The 20780-nt window shown below is 39.2% G+C and overlaps 1 protein-coding gene across 1 annotated transcript; it reads left to right on the top strand.

Annotated features, from left to right (window-relative positions):
* Nucleotides 1-834: 834 nt before the first annotated feature.
* Nucleotides 835-20763, top strand: capn3a (calpain 3a, (p94)). Its single transcript, XM_034144353.1, is given in 24 exon segments — nt 835-1086; nt 2102-2171; nt 4122-4240; nt 5638-5771; nt 6696-6864; nt 8172-8180; nt 8182-8256; nt 8384-8478; nt 8717-8794; nt 8936-9096; nt 10111-10145; nt 10147-10248; nt 10250-10282; nt 10907-10918; nt 11032-11243; nt 13003-13039; nt 13716-13793; nt 14293-14355; nt 14647-14706; nt 15579-15647; nt 16031-16109; nt 18374-18490; nt 19245-19303; nt 19987-20763. Coding segments are annotated over 24 exon segments (2145 nt in total). The 3' UTR covers nt 20014-20763.
* The last annotated feature ends 17 nt before the right edge of the window (nt 20764-20780 follow it).

A 20780-nucleotide genomic window follows, 5' to 3' on the forward strand; every position in this document is an offset into this window, starting at 1 on the left:
TTATCATAATTCTGAGATTAATGTCACATTTCTGGCCTTTTTCTAAGATAAAAGTCAGAGAAGGTCTCTCATTATGATGACTTAGGGCTTCTTTTATATTTCCATCTCATCAGTGGAAATGGATGTTATGATGCTCCATAGTTAGTCCGTAGATATGCTGAGACGGCACGTTTCTACTCATTTTGGGAAAGTTTCTCACTGTTTTAAAAAGTCATTATTTTGACAAATGTCCTAAGAGAGATTTTTGACATGGTGACATTTTTTTTACGGGAAACAGTCTACATGCCTGACCAAACGTTATGCTTCTTTAAGACCAGTTAATCTAAGCCCTTTGACAACACAGGATATATTTTGTACCTGTGATAAAAATGGAGGAAGCTGCTCCTCTTGCAGCACGAGCCAGCTGCAGTAATGCTGAGGCTGCTGGATGCTGAGCTCCATTGAAATCGGTATAATGGCTGAATACTTCTGCTGAGGCAGGCCATCCACAGGGTCACTCTTTGCCCCCCGGACCCTTTGTGTCCCCCAACAATGATGCTCCAGCCCCAGGGCCACGGCCACACAGCATTGTCCTCTGCAGCCAATGGGAGAGCAACAAATACTCTTAATTATGTGATGTGTACGGCTTCTGTGCATACGTGTGTAAATGCACAGGTGAATTCAGGTGGAGTCTTTCACTGAGATCTACTCTGTGACGAAGGGGAGGGGGACGTCACACAAAGAAGGAGCCAATCACACATAAGCTGTTTGGATTTATGCCAGGGCTTTTGGGGATTTGAAGACTTCAGTACAAGTGGCAAAAGCCAGGTTTTAAAAAAAAAAAAAGTCGACGAGATGCCGTACACACCGTCGGGCTTTTTCTGCGACCGGCTGATCCGGGAGCGAGAGCGCAGAGACGGGGAAGGGTCTCTGAACAAACCCCTGCGCTTCAACGGACAGGACTTCAGCGTCCTGCGCCAGGAATGTCTGCAGAAGAAGAATCTGTTCGAGGATGAGTCTTTCCCCGCCACCGTGGAGTCTCTGGGCTTCAAGGAGCTGGGGCACAAGTCCAACAAGGTCAAGAACATCGTCTGGAAGAGGCCCAAGGTAGGAGGAATGAGAGAGGGGGGTCAAATATCTCACCTGTATCACACCTGGAGGGAGGCTGTGGCTCAGGGTGATGGGTTGTCTTTTAATGGGTTGGTGGTTTGATTCCCGGTCCATACAACTGCTTTTCAGTCACTGTGGTTATAAACGTCACTTAAATGTAAAAAAAAACGTTGTGGAAAACTAAAATGCTGCGGTGGGATTTTCAGAATCAGAAAACTTGATTTATCCCGTATTATTTTTTATAAAGTTGTATTCAAATTGTATTTTACTATCTATATATATATCTCTTTTTAATGGAGCAGCTGTAACCAAATCCGATCCCCCCGTGGCGTCATAAAAGTGTTTCTTATACTGAAAATATAGGAGATGGAAAATAACACATTTATTTTTATTAAATATCGAACATTACAATTTTAGCTTCTCTGTGTTTCTAAATACTGTTTTTATTTTGTATTCCTTTTTCCATTACATTGTGACAAAATGCAATTCCTGATTCTGATTCTAAAAGGAAACGGGCAAACTGAGAAAATGCTCACTAAGATTGAAAATCAAGTATAAAAAAAACAATATTCAAACCAAAAAAAGGCAAAAAGAATTAATAAACATTTTTTTATATTTGTTGTAAACATATGAGGTTAAAGTACAAATGTATAAGATGTATATTAAAATATAAAATGTGATGTAGTGGTGTTAATATTATATGTTTTACCTGGAGATGCTCAGGTTAATTGAAATGTATTAACTCTATTGCCACACAACCTTTTTTACCTTTATTTTAATGGTTGTTTCATCCATTTAGAGACGACTATAATTTAGCATTTGACAAAAATCCCATGACTCACAGGATCTAGAAAAAAGCTGATGTGAGATTGATTTAGCTGTAATGTCATGGAAGTTTCATCTTTTTGGATATAACTATAACTACAGTAAGTACTTGAAATAAATCTCCAGATGTCGAAAATCACAATTTATTTTTTGTTAACTTTGAGTTTGCTCTTCTTTCTGTGTACAGGAGATCTGTGAGAACCCTCAGTTCATCGTTGGAGGAGCCAGCAGGACAGACATCTGCCAGGGAGATCTGGGTACACACACACACACACACACACACACACCACACACACACACACACACACACACAACACACACACCACACACACACCCACACACAACACACACACACAACACACACACACACACCACACACACACACACACACACACACACACACACACACACACACACACATCTTGCCTGCAGCGGCCTCCACATATTGTGCTCCACTCTTTTGGAAGGAATTCATCTAGCAGCACTTCTCATTGTTTTGCAGTTCAGCAGAAAATAAAAGGGACAAGCACAGTGTGAAAAAATTACATTGTTTTAGGTCACACACACACACACACACACACACCCAACACACACACACACACAACACACCTGGACAATCAGAAAACACACACACGTCAGCACTCTGCGGTGGTTTTTTTCCTCTAAAAAACACACAAAAAAACAGCTGTTTCTGGTAAAAGGAAAAAAGACAAAATGATTTCAAACAGAATACTTTTTGGGAGGGTCTCACCAAAGTTTAAACGATCCGCATTGTTAAAAAATATTTGATATTTCACTGTCACCAAAATGGCTCTTCTTTATTAATCCGCGAGCTGTAAAAAGTCCAAAAAGTCACTGATTAGGCCTTAATTGGTATTTAAATGATTCCTTCTACAGTCTTGGGAAGTATGATTTTATGAATCACTCTTTTATGACAATTGAATGTAATGCTTCTCACATTAAAGTCATGCAGGTTAGGATAGAGGAATCACCAAAACTCATATTTACTTTATCATTGCCTGATACACAGTCTGTAAACTAGTGATGACCTGGAGAGATATTTAAGGTTACAGACATTCGGGCAACATTTTTCCTTTTTTCCCAAAATGTAAATATTAATTCGATTTATTAAAGGTAGGGTAGGTAAGAATGGAGGAACCAGCTCGAGTGCGCTAGAATTTGAAAGTACACAACCGGAAAAAATCTGCCCCTTCCTTCAGACTTCCTTCCAGAGCCCCTCCTCCAACACACGAACGCGCACATGACCAATGAGGGGCACGAGATAAGTTTGTGCACGAGATGGAAGGCTGACAGGCAGGTAGGCCATCCAGTTATCTGCCGAGGCAGATGATTGGTCGTAGCTTTTTACAAGCGCCACGCTTCCACAGATGAAATATTTGTATATATTTATTGTCAAAGCATTTAATGTATTCATTGCTATCGGATGTTAAGAGCATTCCATGGAATATAACAAAAAGTGTTTCTGAAGTGAATTACCTACCCCCACCTTTAAGTTAACTTTAATATAAGCATGTAGGCTCTACAATGTGGACATTAATGCAATGTCTGATACGTTTTATTTATGTAATGAGTTATTGAATGTCTTTGTATCTGGTATAGGCCGGCTTTAGTGTTTCCTGTGTGAGACAAATTTAAGTATATAAAAAAAGAACGATCACATTCAAGGGAATTCAAATGGAAATTATTTCCTGTGTTCAGGTGCATTAACATGATGTTACTTCCTGTGTTCAGGTGCATTAACATGATGTTACGTCCTGTGTTCAGGTGCATTAACATGATGTTACTTCCTGTGTTCAGGTGCATTAACATGATGTTACGTCCTGTGTTCAGGTGCATTAACATGATGTTACGTCCTGTGTTCAGGTGCATTAACATCATGTTATGTCCTGAGTTCAGGTGCATTAACATGATGTTGTTTCCTGTGTTCAGGTGCATTAACATGATGTACTTCCTGTGTTCAGGTGCATTAACATCATGTTATGTCCTGAGTTCAGGTGCATTAACATGATGGTTGTTTCCTGTGTTCAGGGTGCATTAACATGATGTTACGTCCTGTGTTCAGGTGCATTAACATGATGTTACGTCCTGTGTTCAGGTGCATTAACATGATGTTACTTCCTGTGTTCAGGTGCATTAACATGATGTTACGTCCTGTGTTCAGGTGCATTAACATGATGTTGTTTCAGGTGACTGCTGGCTGCTGGCGGCCATCGCCTGCCTGACGCTTTACGAGAAGCTTCTCTACCGAGTGGTTCCTCACGAGCAGAGCTTCTCTGACGGATATGGAGGCATCTTCCACTTCCAGGTCAGAATACAACATCTAATTATCAGATATTCAGTCCTGCATCTAGCTTTGTATCCTCCTTAATATCAAGTTTACTGAAACAAATGAAGAAAACAACCATTCATTTAATTTCTCCTGAAACAGTGGCTGCCCTTTTAATTGGTTTGGTTTCAGTCAGTTGCTGTTCATGACTCTAGTCTAAACACACCCAGAATAACATGTGTTCATTTAGCAAACAAGAGCAAATATTGAACAAAATATTATACAAAACATGAAAGTATATTTGCAGAATGTAAAGTGGATGTTTAGTGCAGAAATATGTAAAATTCAGGCACATGAACCCCACAAAGAACAAACTAACTTCCCATTAAAGTGCAATTTACTTATTATCTAAATAGTTATCACCGTAATAAACTGTATATAATGTCATCTTACTGTACAAATTTAATTTTACATTCTGTTCTTGTATATCATATTCTATTTACGTGTATATAGACTTTTTGCACTATTTTTTATTTGTATTTTTGTATTAAATATATATGTTGCATTGTTAGAGGAGCTCAGGTCAGAAGAATTTCATTGCCATTTCTACACTGTAGTGTATGTGCATATGACATTAAAGGTCACCTATCATGCTATTTTTATGCAATAGCATAGGTCTCAAAAATATATAGAAAACATGTCTATGAAGTGTTTTGCTCAAAATACCTAACAGATCACCCATTCCAGCCATGCCTCATATCCCTCTATTTCACTTCCTGTTTCAAAAGTGCTGATTTTGGGTATAAAGCTTTAAAAAGAAATGAAATTGATTTAAAAAAAAAAGGAGGGGTCTGAGCTCATGCGGGACCCGGCAGCTACTGTCTAAACTAAATACTGCCGTGATGAAACGCCATATCATGGATTATCAATGATTGTTTCTGAAACAGTATGGAGCTCAAAGGCTTTCTCTCTTGCCGGTTATACCACAAGGTGAGTTCCTTTTTATTTCCTGCTTCTTCACACACATGCTCTCCAGTACAGGTTAGCTCTGAGTGTTAGCGATGCTAATGTAAACACCGACCATATTACGTCCAAAACAGTCGGGCATTATTTCTGATAGCAACGTTTCTGATAGGTCCGTGGGTCCACATTTCAGATATTACGTCATATCGGACGCAAATCTGGATCAGCTCCGTTGTAGCCCCGTTTTTAGAGATGTGGGTACGGAGGAAAAGAGAGAGGGTTTTATTTTCTGACGCTGCGTGAGTTCCCTGGAACACCGGGGACACATATTTATGTATAAAAGACATCAAAAAGTGCATTTTGCATGATAGGTCCCCTTTAAAAACACTTTTGAATCTTGAATCTTTAAATCTAAACGTTATAGAAGTTGAAGGAATGTTAGTATAAATATGGTTTCTCCTTCCTCCTTGCAGTTCTGGCGTTATGGGGACTGGGTGGACGTGGTTATCGACGACCGCATCCCGACCTTCAACAACCAGCTGGTCTTCACTAAGTCAGCTGAGAGGAACGAGTTCTGGAGCGCGCTGCTGGAGAAGGCCTACGCCAAGTCAGTGCTCATTTATTCTGTATATTAATATAAGTACTGGGTGATTTCTACTTCTGTTTACAATCACTACACATATGAAGAAGCAATGTTTTGTGGCTGACTTGTGATTCAGACAGGTTGTAGCTGTATTTTTTGCAGCTGCATACAGTAAAGTAATATTTTATTTGATTTCTCAAAACATAATTTTATTCTAAGCTGAATTTGCTTCAATCAGTTTTCGTCTTGTATATTTTTGCAGGATTCTTTTTTTAATGTATTACTGTATTTCCATTTTCTTTTTCAATTTGTTTTTATTTTCTAAAACGGAGCAACTGTAACAAAATGACCCCAGGGATTTATGAAATAATATGAGGTAGAAAATAACTTTATAGTGTCTAACTAAGATTAAATATATAAGCCAAAAAACAGTAAATGTATTGATAATTAAACTAGAAATTGGGTTTCGTCACAGTAAAATATAATAAAATAATAAAATAATAATTAATAAAAAAACAATATAAACGTACAAAGTTAAAGTAAGAATGTGCAATAAAAGATCAAATCAAAAATCAAACAAATTACTTAATATAACCGGGACAGTGTCTAACTTAGATTAAATATATAAGCCAAAAAAGAATCAAATTAAATAAATGTATTATTAATTAATTCTCAGTTTCAGAATATTTTACAAGATCATGGGATAAATTGGGTTCCGTTACAAAATTGAATTAAATAATAAATAGATAAAAATCTAAATAAACATACAAGTTAAGTAAGAATGTGCCAATTAATAGGTAAAATAACTACAATTAAATAAAGATAATTATGTTAAAATAGGATGTTTTATTTATGTTAAAATATCCCATCAAAAGGATATTAAGGCTGAGTTGCACAGTGCATTTACAGGCTGTTCTCCTGTTCTCCTGTTCTCCTTGCTCTCCTCAGGCTGCACGGCTCCTACGAGGCTCTGAAGGGAGGAAACACCACGGAGGCCATGGAGGATTTCACCGGGGGGGTCACTGAGTTCTACGAGATGAAGGAGGCGCCCAAGGAGCTCTACAAGATCATGAAGAAAGCTCTGGAGAGGGGCTCGCTCATGGGCTGCTCCATCGACGTGAGTACTGACAACACTGTATATAAATACATTTTATTAATACTGTATATATGATCAGGACATGGTGGTCAATAGCCGCTTTCACACCAAGTACTTTGCCGCACTTAGTGCCCAGCACTTAGTGCCCCCATGGAACTTAGTACAGATCGCGTTCACACCGGAATAAGTTCCCTGAGGGAAGATTAGGCAAATGAAGCCGCTGACGTCACTTCTTCTTCTTCTGCTTTGGGTTTACTGGCAGGCCGCAAACAACTTCACGGCGTATACTGCCACCCGAAGTCCCCGGCCGGAAGTCCCCGGAGTTGGGGACTGGCTTCAGTAGAAGCTGCTGGGACTCCCAGCAGCTTCTACTGAAGCCTTCCCAGTAAATCGTCAGAACACCGACACCTCCTCATCTCCACCGCTCCCATGTTTTCTTTTGTGTTGCCATAAGTTAGTCTCTCTCCGTTGGTGCGCGGGGCTAATGCTAATGCTAATAATGCTAATGCCACAAAACTTTTCAGAGTTTTACGGGGCGTGGTTTGCAATCCGCCCAGCCAATCAGAAATTGGTACTTTTTTCTCCCCAGGATAGTACCAACTCTCTAGCAGGCACAACAAATGGGGGTAAAAGTTCTCTGAACTAAGTTCTCTTTTTGGTGTGAACGCAAAATTCCAGGCACTAACGGAACTAAACGGGAAAAGTACGGGTAAAAGTACTCCGGTGTGAAAGCGCCTAATGATGAATGGCTAGTAACCTTTCTATATTACCTGCACTCTATGTTCTTACTCTGGACACAGACATATATTTAACTATATCTATATATGTACATTTACATCTACATATGTACCTGTTTATACTTTTTTTTATAGAAAGACTGGATAATGTTCATTTAATAACTTTTGATATGTCCAGGCATCTAGGGCCAACTACTTCATTTAATTATTGTATTATTTATTCTTACCAACTTTGTGTGGTTTCTATTCTTTCCTGTCTGCCACTATATGATTTTTAGCAACTGTATCTCTATGGGTTAAAGATAGTTGAAGAAATTAAGATTAAAAAACCTTTAGAAAATCTCAAGAAATTCATATTTATCGCAATAAAGTGGAATGAGTTTGTGTATATGCATCAAGACATAAAAACAAATCAGGGCAAATCAAAAGTTTTTTTTTATGTTTTAAGAATAAATGTAAAAGATTCTGCAAACCTTTGGCTAAAATGTTTCATGTGTTTATCATTTTTACTTATTAATTCTGAGTTTTCCTTTAAATAAAGTGTTGTTTTTAATATTTCTGCAATATAAACGTGTGTTTTTGTGTCTGCAGTCGCTGGTTTCCTGCCCGCTTTGAGACTCGTACGGTGACGGGACTCGTGAAGGGCCACGCCTACTCTGTGACCGCCGTGGAGGAGGTGAACAAGAAATACATATCTTTTATAATTTAATTATCTCGGATAGTTTTTACCTCCGTGTCCTGCAGAGCTGCACGCACACAGTCACATTGCCAGGTTGTTTACATGTGATAATGTCGTCCCTTAGTGCAAGCCGTCTCAGCTAAAAGAGTCTAAGGTGCGTCTGGTGCGTCTCAGGAACCCCTGGGGACAGGTGGAGTGGAACGGACCCTGGAGCGACAAGTAACCGCCTCTCACTACATTAAATGAAATATATATATTACTCTATATCGACTACTCTGAAGTCCTTATGAGAATTGTTCCACCTAAAACCTAAATTGAAATATCATATATCAATGCATTTTTCCACTTTAGCCCTTATTATTGCTACCAATTGCGTATACATTTTGAGAGTTTTAACCCTTTAAATTCCAGTTTGTTTACATCCTAACTTTATGCATGTTTCCCCGTCCTCTCCCAGCTCTAAGGAGTGGACGACGCTCTCTAAGACGGAGAAAGAGAAGCTGCAGCATCAGAGCGCAGAGGACGGAGAGTTCTGGTGAGAACAGTTTTAAAAGCGTTGAAAGAAATAAGTGCAGTACACCTGAATCTGAAAGTGTAAGAGTTGTGGTTTTAAAGTGTGGTAGTATTGTGCAGACGTCTTACCTTAATTCCCATGGTGTCCCGATGTTTTTTCCAGGATGTCTTTCGAGGACTTCAAGAAGAACTACACTAAGATCGAGATTTGTAACCTGACCCCGGACGCTCTGGAGGACGATAAGATCCACAAGTGGACGGTGTCGGTGAACGAGGGCCGCTGGGTGAGGGGCTGCTCGGCCGGGGGCTGCAGGAACTACCCAGGTACCCTGCTCTAAAACAATAACATGTACTAGTATAAAGTGGCATCAAATAATAACAAATACAACTTTAAAAACAACAAGTAATTACGATACGATATACTTTATTGTCCCCGTGAGGACATTTGCTCTGCAGTTCTGCATACATGTACATATACAAACATAGTAAACATTAAAATACATACACATATCATCACTCATACACCGTTTGAACAAACACAAAACACAGACGCACAGACTGACAATGGCGACCTATTGCACAACCCTCATGGCCGACATTTCAAAGAATATTACATTCCATGTGAGTGTTAAGAAGCTTAATGGACAGAGGTAGGAATGAGTGCTTATTGGGGTTAATAAAAACTATCTTCATGTATTGAAGAACAATGCAGGAAAACACTTAAACTATATTAAATAAAAACAAAAAAATATATTTTAAAATGTGTCAGGATCTTTCCAGTAAAAACCCTTTTTCAGAACTTAAAGTGGACCTATCATGCTATATTTGAATAATATAGTGTAGGGACCATACCTATATAAGGCATATTTATACTTTTTTTTTTTCAAAATACCAAACAGATTCATGCATTTTAGCCATGCCTCATTTTGCTCAATTTGACATTTTTTAGCTCTGTTTTTGCAAGGGCTGATTCAGTGAGAACAGCACCATCTACTGGCCTGGCATATGTACTACAGCGTCTCCAGCACTTTCGAACGGCAATGGCCGTGGTTGTCTCCTCCTGATTGGTGGAGTTGGCCCAATAGCCCGTAGCGCCACCGTCCTGACGTCAGGACAGTGTTCAAATCTGGATCAGTTTTTATCAGATCCGTTGCAGCAGCCCCTTTTTTAGAGATTTGGGTATGGAGGAAAATAGAGAGGGTTTGTTTTCTGACACTTGGTGAGTTCCCTGGAACACCGGGGACATATATTCATGTAGAAAAGACGTACACAAGTGCATTTTGCATGATAGGTCCCCTTTAAAATAAAAAGCTAACTGTCCCGTTACTTGTTCTGCAGACACGTTCTGGACGAACCCCCAGTACCGCCTGCGGCATGCTGGAGGAGGACGACGACCCCGAGGACAACGAGGTGGGCTGCACCTTCGTGGTGGCGCTGATGCAGAAGAACCGGCGGAAAGAGAGGAAGATGGGAGCCAAACCTGTTCACCATCGGGTTCGCCATCTACGAGGTGATCTCACTCTTCATCAGTAATGGGGGATTTTCCCAGAAGGGTGCTGCCGAATTATGAGCCACAAAGAATCTAAATGAATGATCATGACGTTGTGTTGGGGGCCACTTTATGTAAGAAATGTAAGAGTACAGAGTATGGGGAGAGGGGCTATATGTTGTGGAGAAAACTCAGGATTTTCCGAGAGTAATTATGTACATTTACAGGAGAACTTTGGTCAAAGAACATGGCTTCACGTTGGTCGGATCAACCTCATCTCTCCACAAACGCCACGTCTTGTTGTGTCTCTGCCTGCAGTCTGTTAAATAATCTAATGATATACTTGGCAAGGAGATTAATCAATAAGAAAATCAAGAGTTTTGCGATGTAGAAAGTCTTTTATACATTATACATTTTCATACATTTTCATACATTTACAAATTTAATCTCAGAAAATATCAACAACAACAAAATTGGAATACAACCCCTTCTCCTCTGGCCATCTGTTTCATATTTATACTATAAATACATTATATATTATTATTATTATTATTATTATATGAATACAGCTTTTATCACAAATAAGCTTTTGCATGTGTACCCTTTAATGACCCAAACGCTGACCTTTCCTCTGTTTCTCTGCAGGTGCCAAAGGAGGTAAGGAGGAGAGGAACTGGAGCAGCCGTCTGCGAGTTAAAACACATCATACTATTTTAGCTATGTTATATGAGTGTTTATAGTCATGTTTCGGGACCCCTCCCCCTCTTTAGATGCACGGCAACAAGCAGCACATGCAGAAGGACTTCTTCCTGCTGACCTCCTCCAAGGCGCGCTGTAAATCCTACATCAACCTGCGGGAGGTGACTCAGCGTTTCCGGCCTGAGCCCGGGGGAAATACGTTGATCGTTCCCTCGACCTACGAGCCCCACCAGGAGGGCGAGTTCATCCTGAGGGTCTTCAGCGAGAAGAAGAACACCTCAGAGTGAGTGGGGGGTGGGGGGGGGGCTGGAGGATTATTAGAATCAGATACAGATAGAGATGTGTGACTTTACCTGATTCATGTTGATGTTTCTGAGCAGGGCTGGGTGTTGAGAGAGAGAGAGCATGATTGGCTAATGGCTTTAATAGAAGTTATTACAGGATATGGAGAGGTAGTGCTTCACACGCAGATCAAGAGAACGTTTAAGTATTTTAACCTGGTTATTTATTGGATTTCTCCCTCTTAAAGACTTGCAACACTGCTTTAGGGCTGCAGGTTACTATTGTTTTAAACAAAAGCTAGTTACAAATGTCAATTTTCTCTCGTTTTGTCAAAAACACAATTCAAAACTTGAAGATATTTGGTATTGACATGTGTAGTAAATCAACTGGTTTGATTCCTGTTTAAATCCAAACTCTATAAATGCCCTTTAAAGCTGATAAAGAGTCTATTTCTGCTCAAAACGTACCTTTCTATTAAGGATGCATGATATTGGAATTTAGATTTTCAATATGTTGATATTTTCCAGCTCATTTTGGCTGATTGTCTTACAGATATAAGCCCTTCAATTATACATAACATCAAGTAGTCTCTAGTGGAATTAACCTTTATTTTTTATACCTTTTATAACCTTTTATCGCACTGGCAGACTCATACATAAAATACAATCATTTGCAAAATAAGAAAAGTGCTTTGACACCTTTTCTAGGTAAACGCAAAAAGCAGTACATATGTGCAGAAACCAAATACACGTTGATGTCGTTGTTTGTCCTTATTTTCTAATATAACAAAATTGAAATTGAAAAGAAGCGTACAACAGTGTTGAAAGTCTTTATGAGAAATGTGCCCTAACCGTAACCCTCAAGACAAGAAACTAAACAACACTTAAAGTCTCTAATGTTATTTTTTATGGATAATGACATTCAAAAATATTTTCCACCAAATTTATCCCAAAGATTATCCTTAAAAAAAATTCTAATTCAGCCTCATGTGCAACAATACCCAGCCCTACTTGTACTGCTCTGTGTGTGTGTGTGTGTGTGTGTGTGTGTGTGTGTGTGTGTGTGTGTGTGTGTGTGTGTGTGTGTGTGTGTGGTGTGTGTGTGTGTGTGTGTTGTGTGTGTGTGTGTGTGTTTGATGGGTGGGTGGGACACAAACACCAAGAACAAACCATTTTAACGGCGATTTGATTTGTAGAACTGGAAGAAATCGGCCCCAGTTCGAAGCTGTTATGGAATCTTTTTTAGGACAAGCGACTTCAGATTTGGGCAATCTCTGGTAACTTTTCAAAATATTCAATATCTGCATTCTCCACGCCTCGACAAAACACCTGGAGCTGCAGCGAGAAAGAGAGGAGGACCCGGAACCAGCACCCAAAACAAGCTTTAATTCACCTTTTCTTGCAAGAAATCTGATTTTAACATCATTAGTTTGAACTCTCTTTCACACCAGAACAGATTGACTTTATATATTAACAGAAATGAAGAAGAGGACGCCTTGAAATCAGGAAAAGCAGGAGAAACAGGTGGTACTGACTAACACTTTCTATTCACAGCTGGAATATATTAGTCCATTGTGAGTATGGGACTATAAGCTTTTGAATAAATGTAGTAACGCATGAATAATGTGGCTCTGAACTCAGGATTTTCAGTCTTTCTTCTGGGATGGTTTTCTGCTGATAATAACGTGGTTGTAGTTAAAGAGGCGAGGGTCCGGAGGTTGTTGTCAGCATCGTGACGTCTGTTTGTCCGTCTTCACCCAGGGAGATAGAGAACAGGATCGAGGCCGACCACCCCGTGGTGAGTGGCTTCAATTCATCTTCACATTACACTTCATTCAGCTTTTATACTCACAGACTTACAACACAACTACGAAGATATTACAAATACTATAATACTATATTAAAGATTTTGATGCAGTCGAGACGCCCTATCATGACTTTGCAGAATTAAGGAAGCTTTCTCAACAAGGGACAGAGCTGCAGTATCTTTTTATTTAACAGCTTTAGTTTTCTGTTTTCAATTTATTCAAAGCAACAAGCTCCCCATTTGCTTTACCTTCCAATAAGATCACGTCGTGTTTTTATTGGAAAAATACAAAACATGTATATATCATTAATACTAATAATTAGTTGAAACAATAACAATAAATACAAAAATAATAAGATAAGACATATAAAACCAAGAGGTGTTGTAAAAAGTTATTTTCCAGTAGTCCAAAAATTCTTCATACAAATAAATATGAGATTTAGAAAATCTAAAATTGTCCCAAAAAGAGCCTTATAAGTATTCAAATGTGATGAAATGATAAACAATACAGACTGACTCTCTCTCTCTCTCTCTCTACCTCTCTCTCTCTCTCTCTCTCTCTCTCTCTATCTCTCTCTCTCTCTCTCTCTCTCTCTCTCTCTGTCTCTCTGTCTCTCTCTCTCTCTCTCTCTCTCTCTCTCTCTCTGTCTCTCTCTCTCTCTCTCAGCCGGCCCCAGCCTCAGCGGGTGAGGAGAGCGAGGAGGACCAGCAGTTCAGGACCATCTTTCAGGAGATCGCCGGGGATGTGAGTACATTGCAGTACTAGTATAGAGAGAACCAAATATGTAAAGCACTTTTTTGTTAATGTATTTGCTGCATATGAGGAATAAAACAAAATCCTCTGTCGTACCATATTGAATTGTATCATTATTTTTGCATCGTGTTGAATCGCATCGTATCGCCCCGTATCGCATAATGTTGAATCGAATCGTATCGAACTGTATCGCAACAGGGGTGAATCGTATCGTATCGCATCGCCTGGTGTTTCAAAGGTATCGTTAATGTTTCGTATCGTTGGCAACGTATGGAGATGCGCATCGTATCGGCCTCAGTGATGGAGATGCACATCCCTAGAGTTACAACAAATTACAACGAGTTACAGGAAGTACAGGAAGACATGTCGTTTTAGTTAACAATCTAGCCTGTCATTAGTATTTTGACACCTTGCAGCTTCACTTCTCAGAGTCATGTTTTAATGTCTCTCTCCTCTCCTGTCTCCCTCTCCTCTCTGGTCTCTCTCACAGGAGAGAGAAATCTCCGCCAGCGAGCTGAAGAACGTCCTCAACAGAGTCATCACCAGATCGTGAGTCAGACCATAAATATAACTACACTTTATCGCAGACTTTATAACATGTGAACACTTTCCTTACATTTATTTTAACTTATTGTTTGTCAAAGGGAGATCAAATCTTACATACAACCAAAAGTATTATAGTTTTATAGTTTCAAATCAACTTCCTGCAGATATTATTCTCTCGTTTTTTTTATTGTGGTGAAGATACATAATATATTCCTTTATTTTCCTGCAGATATGTCATGTTTTTATGTATTATTCTGCAGATACATCATGCTTTGTTGTATTGTGTGTTGCAGATAAGGACCTGAACACGGAGGGCTTCAGTCTGGAGAGCTGCAGGAGCATGATAGCTCTGATGGACGTATCCTTTGTATCGAGAGCATCGGGCTGCTGGTCTGCTGCACACTCAGGGCCTCACTTCACCTCACTAACAACACACACACACACACACACACACACACACCACCACACACACACACACACACACACACACACACACACACACACACACACACACACACACACACACACACACACACACACACACACACACACACACACACACATGGAGGTTGCCATGCAAAAGAAAACATGTAATAATTTCCTCTCAGTGGACATTTTTAATTATATTAGTTTCTAGAATAGATATAGATATAATATGAAGACGGTTGTTTTTGTTTTAAAGGTCCCCTATTACACTGTTTTTCATCAATATATTATAGGTCTCAGATATATACAAAACATGTCTCTGAAGTGTTTGGCTCCAAACACCAAACAGATCATTGCAGCGTCCCATAATCCCCTCTGTTTCAGCCCTGTTTCCAAAGTGCTGATTCTCTGTCTGTTACTTTAGATGAAAATAAGGAGCCCCTCCCCACGCCCCTCTGAGAGATATTTGGTTAAAAATAACTCAATGGTGCTCTAGGAGGAGATTCAGGTGATAAGGTGGGGGGGTTACCTTGGTTGGTGATTGGCTAATGGCTAACAAGCCAAAACATCGTGATGACATCATAAAGTGGCCAAAATCTGATCAGCTCATTTTCAGACAGGTTTTTATATAAAAGGATCAGGACAAAAAGAGAGAGAATCTTTGTTCCTGAAACTTTCAGAGTCTCTTTACACAGAGGAGACACATGTTGATGTAGAAGAGACATGAAGAAGTGGATTAGCACAATAGGTGACCTTTAATAAATATACAAAATACACGTGTTGGTCTTAACCTGCGGTGTGCAGATGGACGGGACAGGAAGACTCAACCTGCAGGAGTTCAGACATCTGTGGAACAAAATCAAACAGTGGCAGGTGGGAATTAAAAACAGCAGCTTCACTTTTATATATTTGTACGCCTTACATTAAGTATGAAGTACAATTAAATGGATAATACTGCTTATGTGCAATATATATGTTTACCGTAAATAGCTCTGCCTTTTATACTTTCACCAAGACGCTATATCGCTTTTAAACTGTGTATTTTATAAAAATCTTTAATATTGTTTTTGCTGTAACAATCGTACATTTCCCCTCCTGTGGATCCAATAAGGGTATTCTGAAATAGCCAAGTAAAAGGTATATGTATGTCTCATCAGTACTCCAATACATTTACTTATATTCCTCTGCTGGTTTAAACTATAGTGTTTTTATTTCACTATAACGACATGAAATGTTATATTTTGTGTGTCTTCCAGGGAATCTTTAAGCACTATAACGCCGATCAGTTCGGCAGCATCAACAGTTACGAGATGAGGAACGCTGTCAACGATGCAGGTAACAAATCATTACTTTATCATATCAGTTCATCCACTTTACAAAAACACTGATTTACTTAAAAAAATGCAACATATAATTTGAGTTTTTTCTGCCCAGGTGAAGAGATATCTGTGTATTGACTCTGGTGCGCTTTGATTGCACTGAATGGATGGATGTAATGATGATGAAAATAAATATATTAAAAAAATACCCCGTAGCATTTAGCATTGTAAACACAATTGCATTTAAAGGGGACCTATCATGCAAAATGCACTTTTTGATGTCTTTTATACATAAATATGTGTCCCCGGTGTGTCTGGGAACTCACGCAGCGTCAGAAAATAAAACCCTCTCTCTTTTCCTCCGTACCCAAATCTCTAAAAACGGGGCTACAACGGAGCTGATCCAGATTTGTGTCCGATATGACGTAATATCGGAAATGTAGGCTGGCTTTACACCCACGGCAGTATCAGAAACATTGCTATCAGAAACAATGCCCGACTGTTTTGGATGTAATATGGTCGGTGTTTACATTAGCATCGCACTCACACTCAACACTCAGAGCTAACCTGTACTGGAGAGCATGTGTGTGAAGAAGCAGGAAATAAAAAGGAACTCACCTTGTGGTATAACCGGCAAGAGAGAAAGCCTTTGAGCTCCATACTGTTTCAGAAATAATCCTTGATAATCCATGATATGGCGTTTCATCACCGCAGTATTTAGTTTAGACAGTAGCTGCCGGGTCCCGCATGAGCTCAGCCCCCCCCTTTTTTATTTTTTATCAAATTTATTTTTTTAAGGCTTTATACCCCAAAATCAGCACTTTTGAAACAGGAAGTGAAATAGAGGGATATGAGGCATGGCTAGAATGGGTGATCTGTTTGTATTTTGAGCAAAACACTTCATAGACATGTTTTTTATATATTTTTATATATCTGAGACCTATGCTATTGCCTAAAAATAGCATGATAGGTGACCTTTAATTGTCCATGTAATACATTATATCAGTTTTATAGCAGTGGGGGCATTTTTGTCATCCAGGATAACGAGTAGATGGTTTAATTATTATCACTTATTTTGATCTGACACAAAAATGCATCAAAATAAATGTTGATGCTCGTTGACATTGAAAATACTCCATACAAAACAGCTGTGACATTTAAAGGGTTAAATCCAAATGTTGAAGTTCTGATCAGGACTGAAGTGAAATTAAGTTTGGTTTTATCACAGCTTTGAAAGATTAACTATGAATCTGGAAAGACACGTTTTAAAAAAAAGGCAGATTTCTCAAAACCTCAGCAAGTAAATCCAAAAATATAAACAACAACATAGTTAAAGGTGTTTCTGTACATTTGATGAACTGAGTTGTTGTTATTTACCATATTTATTATTGATTTAACAATTAAATGGTACTTATGTAAATCATATTTTTTTTATTAAAAGTGGACCTATCATGCTATATTATAATAATATAGTGTAGGACCATACCTATATAAGGCATATTTATACTTTTTTTTTTTCAAAATACCAAACAGATCATGCATTTTAGCCATGCCTCATTTCGCTCAATTTGAAATTGTTTAGTTCTGTTTTTGCAAGGGCTGATTCTGTGAGAACAGCACCACCTACAGGCCTGGCATATGTACTACAGCGTCTCCAGCGCTTTCGAACGGCAATGGCCGTGGCTGTCTCCTCCTGATTGGTGGAGTTGGCCCAATAGCTGTAGCGCCACCGTCCTGACGTCAGGACAGTGTTCAAATCTGGATCAGTTTTTATCAGATCCGTTGCAGCCCCTTTTTTAGAGATTTGGGTATGGAGGAAAATAGAGAGGGTTGTGTTTTCTGACACCTGGTGAGTTCCCTGGAACACCGGGGACACATATTCATGTAGAAAAGACGTACATAGGTCCCCTTTAAAGTTGTTGTTATTTACAATATCTATTATTATACCACTAGAAAAAAAAATACTGAATGGTTTGAGGATTTGAAAAAGCTGCTAAAAAGTAGATTTTTATGCTCTATTTTTTATTTGTACCAGCAAAGCGTAAACCTGACACATGAAATATTATAAAATGCTCCATGACAGCAGTGAATATATCAGTCATGGACTTATTAACCTTTAAGCTAATTAACTTAACATTTAGCTGCATGCTACACTTAGAAACCTGATATTTAATATTTAATGTAATCTGTGTTGTTGGGATGATTGTTGACGTGTGCACATGAGCTCACCCCCCTAATGTTCTCTTCACTGTACAGTCATGTGTCTTGTGTCCCGCTCAGGCTTCCGTCTCAACAACCAGCTGTATGACATCATCACCATGCGCTACGCCAACGAGAACATGAACATCGACTTCGACAGTTTCATCAGCTGTCTGGTGCGACTCGAGGCCATGTTCAGTGAGTCGCTGCTGCACCAACTCCATCACTGACACACGTGGGGGCGTTCCAATATGCACACCAACACACTATGAAGCATGCCAGAAATACAAAAGGCCAAAAGTGCCAGGATATCCAAATGTCTCTGGTCACATTTTGCCGTTTTCATGGCACATTCACATTCATACCTCTTCTGGCTACTCTGACCCACATTCTTTAAATAGAGAATATATACAGAGCAAGTATGTCCCAATTGTATGCATACTGTATGCAACAGTACACACTTAGTTATGGAAGCCATAGTATGTACTAAAGGTATTTGTATCTGAATCTGTATATATTTGTTGCAACAGCTTAAGAAAGACCGCCTGATTGGGTTATATAAATACAAATTGAACGATTTATTTGATTGAATGTGTGGCAGTACAAGCTCCCCCCCGATCTCATCTGATGAGGGGAGTTGATACATCTCTCCCTCATCAAAAGAGAAAGACAATACCTACCGAACATTACTGGACTGCCACTGAAGAAAGGTGTTATATTGTATTGCTCTGAGCATTTAAACAACAAGTCACAGTGTTAGTGTGACGACAAAGGAAACACTTTGAAGCTTCTTGACCATAATCATCCTCTTGTGAGAAAAAATAAGTACAATTTATGTGATATATACAGCCGTATCAATAACTTACTGTAACTGTAAATATTGTTGTATTCTTGTTCAGGGTTTTTGGATGAGGTGGATCACACTTTTCTTGTTGTTGTTTTGTGTCTCCAGGGGCGTTCCAGGCCTTCGATCAGGACGGAGACGGTACCATTAGACTCAGTGTCCTGGAGGTGAGATTTAAACTCTGATAAACTGTGAATATTACCACCTGTGTCTCAGTACAAGTGCATTTAGATAAAGCATCGACCTGCAGCAGTATCTGTGGAATGAGGTTTGCATTGAGTCAACTAAGGATCGCCTGCTGGGAGAGTCTGCCTCCTTTGAGCCTAGAGAAAGTCTCCACACTCACCTGCAGAGTGATCTGAATAACCTCTGATTAACTCAGGGGGAGAGTGACATGCAGTTTCAAATCAATTGGGGAAAGTAGAATGGAAAGAAGGACATAAGAATGACAGACTACAACGATCAAAGTACATACAATTTGAATTTGCCGTGTATAATAGCAATACCACAGGGAGGTAAATTCTATACACTCTTAAACTTTAAACAAAGATATGTAAAAATCTAATCCTAGGAAAACTCACATGACATGCATTCAAAGGACTTCCACACATATCACCCTGTTTTTAATCACTTATTTTTCTAATAAAACCATAGTTATGTAAGTTTGATAAGCCACATTTTATAATTAATGTTCCTATTTTTAATATCAACTTCATTTTGTTGACAAAAAATCGTGAAAATGTGTTTGAAACACAGCAGAAATGATGGTTGTACAGCTTGACCGCTGCAGGAAGGGAGGACATGTTCATAATAAGTGAATTCATATTGTATTTCCCCTCTTCTTCCTCAGTGGCTCCAGCTGACCATGTACGCCTGAAGAGGCTCCTCCTCCTCCAGGTGAGATCCACGAGGACCAGACCTGCCGCCTTTACCTCAAACTCAGTGTGCCGTCGTTAGCTCTCATCATCCTCACCTTCAGACCGAACCCCCCCCCCCAAATCTGCTCTTCCTCTCCAGAAATGTCCACCATGCTTCACTCTTCATAGCGCCTCTGTGTAGGTCTCAGAACCTTTATTTCTCTAAATCCTGTCAATCAGTCTCTCCTTTTCAGCCATCTTTATTTTATTTAAAAAGCAACACTTGTTCAGTATTCTCTCTCAGGCATCAGACACACACAACCTCTTTTCTCTGTCACAGTGACTCCTACTTCTTCTACTGTTTTAAAATGAGTAGCATACTTCCTGTATTCATTCACGGCTCTCTGGTGGACGGTGAATAAACACTCAAATCACTCCGAAAAACTGTTATATTTCTGGGGAATAAAACACTCACAACACCCTGTTTTCATCCCATTGCATCCCACGTGTTTTTGTGGATACATTCTCAAGAATCGTCACATTGGATGGACAAACTCAGGCTCTTTTTGTTCATCTCAGCTCCAGAAAACAGGACATATAAACCCCCCCTTATCATGATTAAATGTGGAGCTGATGATTTTTCATTAAAGGTTAAAATATGGATTTGAAAGCGTATGGCTAAAGGGTTGGACTGCTGCTTTTTTGTGATTTTTTTTCCTTATTATTAAGGCTTTGGTCAAATGAGTGTACTGCATTTTTAACCATTTTAACCAAATAAATACAATTA

Source organism: Trematomus bernacchii, unplaced genomic scaffold (genome assembly GCF_902827165.1).
Source record: "Trematomus bernacchii unplaced genomic scaffold, fTreBer1.1, whole genome shotgun sequence".
NCBI classification, from domain to species: domain Eukaryota; kingdom Metazoa; phylum Chordata; class Actinopteri; order Perciformes; family Nototheniidae; genus Trematomus; species Trematomus bernacchii.